We start from the raw sequence: 9,498 nt of genomic DNA, 5'->3' as shown, positions 1-9,498 counted from the left end.
AATAATAAACATATTATAAAGTGTTATTATTATATATTAAACATATTATAAACTATTTATTATTATTATTATATAACTATATTATTATTATAATTTTTTTCTAAAAATATATACCCATGTAAATGGCTAGAGCAAAAAAGGCAAAACCAGCATTTCTTTTTATTAATGAAAGAATTAAGCAAATATAACTTTTCCTGATCAACTTTCTTGCAATTGACAAAATTGACATTGATCATTGCTCTTGATTATGACATGACAGGCCAGGGTAGCCTAACCTCTAATTGATTTTGATGTTCAGATATGTTGACCAACCTGTCCTATGAACTTTTTATGCCTAAAGACATCTGTTAATAATTAGTTTGAAAACAGCAAGAAAATAATATAAAAGCTCTGTTTCTCTGAGGAGCTCTTCACAAACCATCAGCCATGAGAGCTGCTGTGCTTGCCTTGACTGTAGCCCTAGTGGGTAAGTTTTATTTTGAACTTAAGAAGTTCCTGTTTCTCTTTGTTAAAAGATGTCTCTTTAAGAAAGAAAATGTAGAACCTCTTTAAACTAAATGTTTTAATTGAAATTATTTTAAATGTTTATTGTCTCGTTTGTTTCTTTCAGCTTGTCAACAGATCAACCTTGGTAAGTAGATAGATCATAATTTGATCATTTTTTAAGTGGTAAATTACCAATATTTCCTATTTGCTTGAACTCAACTAAAGAAATACTCTACCATTTTCAGTTCCCGAGTTTGCCCGTGATAAGACCTATGTGTACAAGTATGAGGCTCTGCTGTTGGGTGGTCTTCCTCAAGAAGGTCTAGCTAGAGCAGGTATAAAAGTCAGCAGCAAGGTTCACCTCAGTGCCGTGACAGAAAACACCTTTCTGATGAAGGTAATGACCATTAAGGACTGTAAACATTGTAGGTGTTCAAAACTGTGAGAAAAAAAACATGTCTAAGCAAGCACAGGCTGTTGAAAACAACAACTTCTCCATTTAAAGTTCAAATTTTCCCTTACAGCTTGTGGATCCTCTACTCCACGAGTATGCTGGCATTTGGCCCAAGGATCCATTTGTTCCTGCCACTAAGCTCACCTCAGCTCTGGCTGCTCAGCTTCAGATTCCCATCAAGTTTGAGTATGCTAATGGTGTGGTTGGAAAGGTATTCGCCCCTGCAGGAGTCTCCCCTACTGTACTGAACCTGCACAGAGGAATCCTCAACATCCTTCAACTCAACCTCAAGAAGACCCAGAACATTTATGAACTGCAAGAGGTAATAAATGGATCCTAGTATGTTTTTTTCATTATTATTGTCTATTTTGAGTTCTGCAAACAAATGTTTTTATTTGTCCTTCAAGGCTGGAGTTCAGGGAGTTTGCAGGACCCACTATGTCATCAGCGAGGATCCAAAGGAAAATCACATTATTGTCACCAAATCTAAGGATCTGAGCCACTGCCATGAGAGAATCATAAAGGACATCGGCTTGGCATACACTGAGAAGTGTGCTGAATGCACAGAGGTAATGAAGAAGACTGAGATTTTTTTTGATATTTTCAATATAATGACAATGCCAATAGTCAAATGGTCATATACCTTTATTTCTATAGAGGGAAAAGAGTCTGATTGAAACTGCATCTTACAACTACATCATGAAACCAGCTGATGCCGGTGTATTGATCGCTGAAGCAACAGTTGAAGAAGTACATCAGTTTTCACCCTTCAATGAGATCCATGGGGCTGCCCAGATGGAAGCAAAGTATGATTGATCCTCTCTGGTATTTCTCGTAAAATTTGAACTAATAATATTACTAATATTACTATTACTTTCAGACAAACCTTGGCTTTTGTGGAAATTGAGAAGACACCCATTGTTCCTATCAAAGCTGATTACTTGGCCCGTGGATCCCTGCAGTATGAGTTTGCAACTGAGATTCTTCAAACCCCCATTCAACTCTTAAAGATCAGCGATGCACCAGCCCAGGCATAATTCATTACTTCACATTTTAACAGTTTCCAAGTCAAAGCCTTTGATCTATGAAGACGTCATCTGAGTGTTGCCCTTACTCTTTCTAGATTATCGAGGTCCTACAGCATTTGGTTGCAAACAATGTGGCCATGGTCCATGATGATGCTCCACTTAAGTTTGTTGAGCTCGTACAGCTCCTGCGTGTTGCCACCGCTGAGAATATTGAGGCTATCTGGACTCAGTTCAAAGACAAACCAGTTCACAGGTACAATTTGTGAGCAATAAGCTAATCAGACTATAGCTAAAGGGAAACTTTTTATCAATGTTTTATTAACATGTTTCAGGAGAAACTTGTTCAGATAATTGACACAGGTGGAGACCACTCAGCTAATCAACAATAAGAGCTATATATATGCAGTAGTTTTACCTCTGTATCATTGACAGTTTACCAACATCCCTCCACCACCCATTCTCCATGTCTTCTCTTTTAGTTCTAACCACTTACATACAGGGGGAAGGAGGGTATTTTGGGTTTGGGCCAAACTCAGAGCTCGAAGCCCTCCCCCTGGACAGCACACCAAATATGCATTTAAACTCACTCTCCATAAATTATATGTGTGCGAACTTGTGAATTATGAATATACGTTAACCAATTAATTTGTTAGGCGCTGGCTTCTGGATGCTCTTCCTGCTGTTGGCACATCAGCCATTGTAAAATTCATCAAGGAGAAGTTCCTGGCTGGTGAACTTACCATTCCTGAGTTCATTGAGGCTCTTGTGGTTGCTCTGCAAATGGCCACTGCTGATTTGGACACCATCCAGATGACAGCTGTGGGTAGATCTTACTATACTCAAAGTACTGTTCTATACATCTTACCTGAATTAAATTAATAATTGAATATGTATTAAGTAAAATATCTATATTTTGCTGAACAGAGTTTGGCTATGCATGAGAAAATTGCCACAATCCCAGCTCTGCGTGAAGTCATCATGCTTGGATATGGTTCCATGATTGCCAAACACTGTGTTGAGGTTCCCAATTGCCCTGCTGAGCTCCTCAGGGTAAGCACCTTGAGCCCTTCAAAAACTTCAGTCAGGGACTTAATCTTTAATATATAACTTTACATGCCTCAAACTCCTCAGCCCATCCATGACATTGCTGCAGAAGCCATTTCCAAGAATGACATTCCTGAAATCACTTTGGTTCTGAAAGTTCTGGGCAATGCTGGTCACCCTGCTAGTCTCAAACCCATCATGAAACTCCTGCCAGGACTGAGAACTTCAGCTACTTCTCTGCCTCTTAGAGTCCAGGTTGATGCCATATTGGCCCTGAGGAACATTGCCAAGAAAGAGCCCAAACTGGTAGGTGTCAGACATTGTAGGAAGGTACTGTAAAAGACGATCATGCATATTTTCTTCTAATAATATACTAATCTTGTTGCCTTAGGTTCAGCCAGTGGCCCTGCAGCTTGTATTGGACAGGGCTCTTCACCCTGAAGTGCGTATGGTTGCTTGTATTGTGCTGTTTGAATCCAAGCCTTCAGTGGCTCTCGTCTCCAGTCTTGCTGGTGCTTTGAAGACTGAGACTAACATGCATGTTGCAAGCTTTGCCTATTCCCACATCAAGTCCTTGACCAGAATCACTGCACCTGATATGGCATCTGTGTAAGAAAAACAAATATGTTTTCATATATATTTTTCATTATATCTTTATCACATAATTTGAGGACAAGCCAGAGATAAACCTGGTTGTCCATTTCAGTGCGGGTGCTGCTAGTGTCGCCATCAAGCTTATGAGCCGCAAGCTGGACAGGCTTAGCTTCCGTTTCAGCAGAGCTCTTCAGCTCGACATCTATCATAGTGAGTCTTGCCATTTTTATAAGCAGGTTAAAAAAATGGTGTCTTGGCTGTTTCTAAAAATGTGCTCAAAAATCTGCTGATATAAAAGATTGCATTAATTGTATTCTTACCCCTGTCCAGCTCCTCTTATGATTGGAGCTGCTGGTAGTGCCTACATGATCAATGATGCCGCCACCATTCTGCCCAGAGCTGTTGTAGCTAAAGCACGTGGTTACCTGGCTGGAGCTGCTGCTGATGTTCTTGAGGTGAGCCAGCCAATACTTTAAAAGAAATCTATTTCAAGGGTTTAACATTTTTTCAGTCTTCACTCAGTTGATTTTCTCAAACAGATCGGTGTGAGAACTGAAGGAATTCAGGAGGCTCTTCTGCAATCTCCTGCTGCAGATCAAAGTGTTGACCGTATCACAAAGATCAAGCGCACACTGAGAGCAGTAAGTTTTGATGTCCAGTGTATTGTATGACTTTGTAATTTTTCTACTTCTACTTGTAATACTTTAAACGACAGGTAAAACTTATATTACTTCTCTGTTTTAACTCAAGCTCGCAAACTGGAAGGACTTGCCAACCAATCAGCCATTGGCTTCAGCCTATGTTAAATTACTTGGACAAGAAGTGGCTTATTTCAACATTGACAAGACCAGCATTGAAGAAGCAATACCGGTATTGTGTTGTAGTTTATGTCTCCTCTCTCATTACCATCATTTTTGAACTCCTACTCAAAAATAATTTTTACAATTAGAATTAAGTTTAACATAAACACTATTCCCAGATTGCCACTGGACCCAAACCACGTGAACTGTTGAAAGCTGCCCTTAAAGCTTTGCAGGAAGGAATTGCCATTCAGTATGCCAAACCCCTGCTTGCGTCTGAAGTGCGTCGTATCTTGCCAACAGCAGTTGGTCTGCCCATGGAGCTCAGTTTGTACACTGCTGCTGTCGCTGCTGCAAGTGTCAATGGTATGTTTTTTTCTTAAAATTGTTCATCCTATCCTTGGATATTAGGATGTCACTTCGAAGTTTGATGTTGTTCTGTTCATCATTCTAGTTCAGGCCACCATTACACCTCCTCTCCCAGAGGCAATTGAGACTATGACTCTTGAACAGCTCAAGAACACTGATGTTCAACTCCAAGCTGAAGTTAGACCAAGGTACACCTTTGCAGCTACATTCATAATGAGGATATTTAAAGTATGCAACAAGTTATACAAATAAACCTTTTTATTTTTATTTCAGTGTTGCTCTCCAGACGTTTGCTGTGATGGGAGTGAACACTGCCTACATCCAAGCTGCTGTTATGGCAAGAGGAAATATCCGTACTATTGCCCCTGGAAAAGTTGCTGCAAGAGCTGACATTCTCAAGGGCAACTACAAGGTGGAGGCTCTGCCTGTTGAGCTTCCTGAACACATTGCTGCTGTGAGGTAATGAAATATTAGTCAGACCAGTGTATCAAACATTTTAAATAAATTAATAAACAATTCAAAAGGTTTATGAAAGTGAAATGTGACCCACCTTTATTTGTTCCTACAGCTTTGAAACTGTTGCTGTGGTCAGAAACATTGAAGAGCCCACCGCTGAGAGGATTGTTCCCTTAGTACCTGAGTTGGCATTGCAAAATGCCCAGAGTGATGATTATTCGGTAAATGTTGAACACATGATGGATATGTGTTATTATGCTGAGTATTAATTTGCTTTAAGTTTTAAAATAGCAAGGCTTGTTATAATATCTAATTATTCTTTTCAGTCCTCTGAAATACCCGATGAGACTCCTGTGAGATCTTCTGCTCCATTTAAGAAGACTCTCTGTCTTGCGGTCCCATACATTGAAATCAAGGGGTGCATTGAGGTGCAATCTCAAAATGCTGCTTTTATCAGAAATACTCCTCTCTACTACATTATTGGACAGCACTCAGCACGTGCTGCACTGACAAGAGGTATTATTTCAGAGAAGAATACATTGATTAAACTCAAATATTTTCAGACAAATCAATAATTGTCCTTTTGGCTGTAGCTGAAGGTCCTGCAGTTGAAAGACTGGAGCTTGAAGTCCAAGTTGGTCCTAGAGCTGCTGAGAGGCTCCTTAAGGAAATCAGGCTCATTGATGAGGAGACTACAGAAGGAAAGGCCTTCCTGTTGAAACTGAGGGAAATCCTGGAGACTGAAGATAAAAATAGGCCAGTCTCTTCTGAAAGCAGCAGCAGCAGCAGAAGCAGCAGCAGCAGCAGCAGTCGCATCATCAGCAGCAGTAGTTCAAGCTCTTCCATGTCCCGCTCTCGTGGGACTAAGGTGAGGATATTTTGACTGTACCATGTTGGTTAGGTAGCCAGTATTTGTCATAAATATTAATTTGCACTTAGTCATTTTATACATATTTTCAGACTGCCACCATGACATAAATATTCATTTGCTCTTAGTTTTACACATATACTTAGTATTTATACACTATATATGTATTTTCAGACTGCCACCGTCATGGAGCCTTTCAGGAAGTTCCACAAAGATCGGGTAACTATTCTAAAATATATATATTAAAAATCGTATTTCTTTAGATCCTCAATAAACATATCTATAATGATTTTTGCTTGCAGTATTTGGCACACCATGGCACCTCAAAGGCAACAAGCAGTGGAAGCGCTGCCTCTAGCTTTGAGGCTATCCAGAGAAAGGTGAATCAATTAGTGTCATATGTTTTTTTATAATAACATAAAATCCAAAGGCGAAAGTTTGAACTAAAATCCATTTTAATTTATTTTGGTTTATGGTTTCAGGTTAAGTTCCTCGGAAATGAGATTCCACCTGTTTTTGCTGTCATTGCCCGTGCTGTGAGAGTTGACCAGAAACTGCTGGGCTACCAACTTGCTGCTTACTTTGACAAGCCAACCTCAAGAGTGCAGATCATCATTTCCTCCATCGCTGAAAATGACAACATGAAGATCTGTGCTGACGGTGCCCTGCTGAGCAAGCACAAAGTCACTGTAAGACTGGAACTTGTGTGAATCTTTTTTTTTTTTTTTTTTATAATCATTTTCTAACAATTACTGAAATTAATTGCTCAAGTGAAATAATTTACATCAATACCATCCTTTTGACACTTTTGGTCCTTTTTCAGGCCAAGGTTGCTTGGGGTGAAGAATGCCAAGAGTATGCAATCATTGCTAAAGCCGAAGCCGGTGTCCTGGGCGAATTCCCTGCTGCACGTCTAGAGTTGGAATGGGAGAGGCTGCCTGTTATTGTCACCACATACGCCAAAAAGTAATTTTCAGCTAAACTGAATGACAAATGCATAGAGTAGAAAATGTCACTTGTTTAACCTGCTCTTCTTTGTGCATCCCTTCACAATTAGGTTGTCTAAGCACATCTCTATAGCAGCACTCCAGGCTGGCTTTAGACTTGAAAAAGCAACGAACAGTGAAAAAGAGATTGATCTGACTGCGGCCTTGCCAAATCAGAGATCTTTGAATATCATTGCTAGGATTCCAGAGGTGAAATAATTTTGCATGAAATTATGACTGACACAGAGATATAATAAGATAATACAAATAATTATTTTTGTTCCTGCTTCTCTAGATGACACTGTCTAGGATGGATATTCATCTTCCTGTCGCTGTTCCCATCAATCCAGACGGAACTCTTTCCGTTCAAATCGATGAGGACATTCTCTCCTGGATCCAGAAATATATCAAGGAAGAATAAGAAACAAACTACATTTTACATTTTCAGATGATAATGTGAGCTGTATTTATGTAGAATTTATTTTTCTTTGACATACATAATTGAATACATTACCAATGTTGTGATGTATGTAACGCAATTCAATCTAATGTGAATAAATATCCTGCAAGTGTCAGAATTGTGTGAACTTCTTTAATTTTACGATAAAACTTTACAATAACAGGACATGAATAAGCATGTATTAATAAATTAATAAATTAATAATAGTTAATTCAACATGAACTTGTGATTAGTTAAAGATATGATCTAATCATGAACAAATTAGGATCTTTCCTGAATTACAGCTTTTCTCAGTCGCTTTGGTGTATTTCTTACATCACTTTTTACATTTGCACAACAGTTAATGCAGTTCTCAAAACAATTATTACAAACTGCAAAACCTAGTGTTCATTCCTCAAAAGCAAGTATTCATGTCAATGAAAGTGTCAGTGTCATCAAGATGAAAAGTCCTGACACCATTGTTTGTGAACAAGATATTCAAGTGGCTTTGCCATGTTTTCATTAGAACAGTTTACTCTGTGAATGTTTTCCAATGCAAAAAAGTCTGGTGACTTTTCTTGGTGACCAAGATTTTCTTGGTGAAATCTTGGTGACACTACCTGAAAATACTCAAGACAACACTATATACTATTTGCACAGCTATTTGAAAAACACAGTAAAGTTACACAATGTATTTGAGGTAACTGAGTACAAGACACAATATGTACAGTATGTTTTACATTTTTACTGCATCTGCTCTTTGCAATTGTAATTTGTTCACAGCACTGTGCAAAAGAAAAAACACACCCTTATTTACAACAAACATGAAATCCCTTTGGGTAGAGCTTTGCACAACTGTAAACAATATTGCAGTGCATATTGGAACTGAACATACAACATACAGGTCCTTCTCAAAACATTAGCATATGTGATAAAGTTAATTATTTTCCATAATGTAATGATAAAAATTAAACTTTCATATATTTTAGATTCATTGCATACCAACTGAAATATTTCAGGTCTTTTAACGTTTTAATACTGATGATTTTGGCATACAGCTCATTAAAAAACCCAAAAATCCAAAAAATTAGCATATTTCATCTGACCAATAAAAGAAAAGTGTTTTTAATTTAAAAAAAGTCAACCTTAATTATGTTCAGTTATGCACTCAATACTTGGTCGGGAATCCTTTTGCAGAAATGACTGCATCAATGCGGCGTGGCATGGAGGCAATCAGCCTGCGGCACCGCTGAGGTGTTATGGAGGCCCAGAATGCTTCGATAGCGGCCTTAAGCTCATCCAGAGTGTTGGGTCTTGCGTCTCTCAACTTTCTCTTCACAATATCCCACAGATTATCTATGGAGTTCAGGTCAGGAGAGTTGGCAGGCCAATTGAGCACAATAATACCATGGTCAGTAAACCATTTACCAGTGGTTTTGGCACTGTGAGCAGGTGCCAGGTTGTGCTGAAAAACGAAATCTTCATCTCCATAAAGCTTTTCAGCAGATGGAAGCATGAAGTGCTCCAAAATCTCCTGATAGCTAGCTGCATTGACCCTGCCCTTGATAAAACACAGTGGATCAACACCAGCAGCTGACATGGCACCCCAGACCATCACTGACTGTGGGTACTTGACACTGGAATTCAGGCATTTTAGCATTTCTCTCTCCCCAGTCTTCCTCCAGACTCTGGCACCTTGATTTCCGAATGACATGCAAAATTTGCTTTCATCCGAAAAAAAGTACTTTGGACCACTGAGCAACAGTCCAGTGCTGCTTCTCTGTAGCCCAAAGTGGCTTGACCTGGGGAATGCGGCACCTGTAGCCCGTTACCTACACATGCCTGTGCACGGTGGCTCTGGATGTTTCTACTCCAGACTCAGTCCACAGCTTCCGCAGGTCCGCCAAGGTCTGGAATCGGTCCTTCTCCACAATCTTCCTCAGGGTCCGGTCACCTCTTTTCGTTGTGCAGCGT

The 9,498-nt window shown here is 39.3% G+C and overlaps 1 protein-coding gene across 1 annotated transcript; it reads left to right on the top strand.

The window, feature by feature from the left end:
- Window positions 1–426: 426 nt before the first annotated feature.
- On the top strand, window positions 427–7,648 carry LOC137040465 (vitellogenin-like). The gene is made up of 28 exons (XM_067416120.1): window positions 427–466; window positions 611–631; window positions 732–883; window positions 1,011–1,262; window positions 1,348–1,509; window positions 1,598–1,746; window positions 1,821–1,971; window positions 2,064–2,221; window positions 2,622–2,787; window positions 2,893–3,018; window positions 3,100–3,318; window positions 3,404–3,621; window positions 3,719–3,816; window positions 3,937–4,061; window positions 4,146–4,247; window positions 4,357–4,476; window positions 4,586–4,772; window positions 4,861–4,963; window positions 5,049–5,234; window positions 5,344–5,452; window positions 5,558–5,747; window positions 5,825–6,099; window positions 6,274–6,318; window positions 6,402–6,479; window positions 6,582–6,788; window positions 6,923–7,065; window positions 7,157–7,295; window positions 7,381–7,648. Exons 1-28 carry the CDS (start codon window positions 427–429, stop codon window positions 7,504–7,506), a joined length of 4,047 nt encoding a protein of 1,348 aa, XP_067272221.1. The 3' UTR covers window positions 7,507–7,648.
- The last annotated feature ends 1,850 nt before the right edge of the window (window positions 7,649–9,498 follow it).

This window comes from Pseudorasbora parva, chromosome 14 (assembly GCF_024679245.1).
Source record: "Pseudorasbora parva isolate DD20220531a chromosome 14, ASM2467924v1, whole genome shotgun sequence".
Lineage (NCBI taxonomy): Eukaryota > Metazoa > Chordata > Actinopteri > Cypriniformes > Gobionidae > Pseudorasbora > Pseudorasbora parva.
Note: the sequence above shows the minus strand (reverse complement) of the source record. Positions and strands in the feature narration are given on the sequence as shown.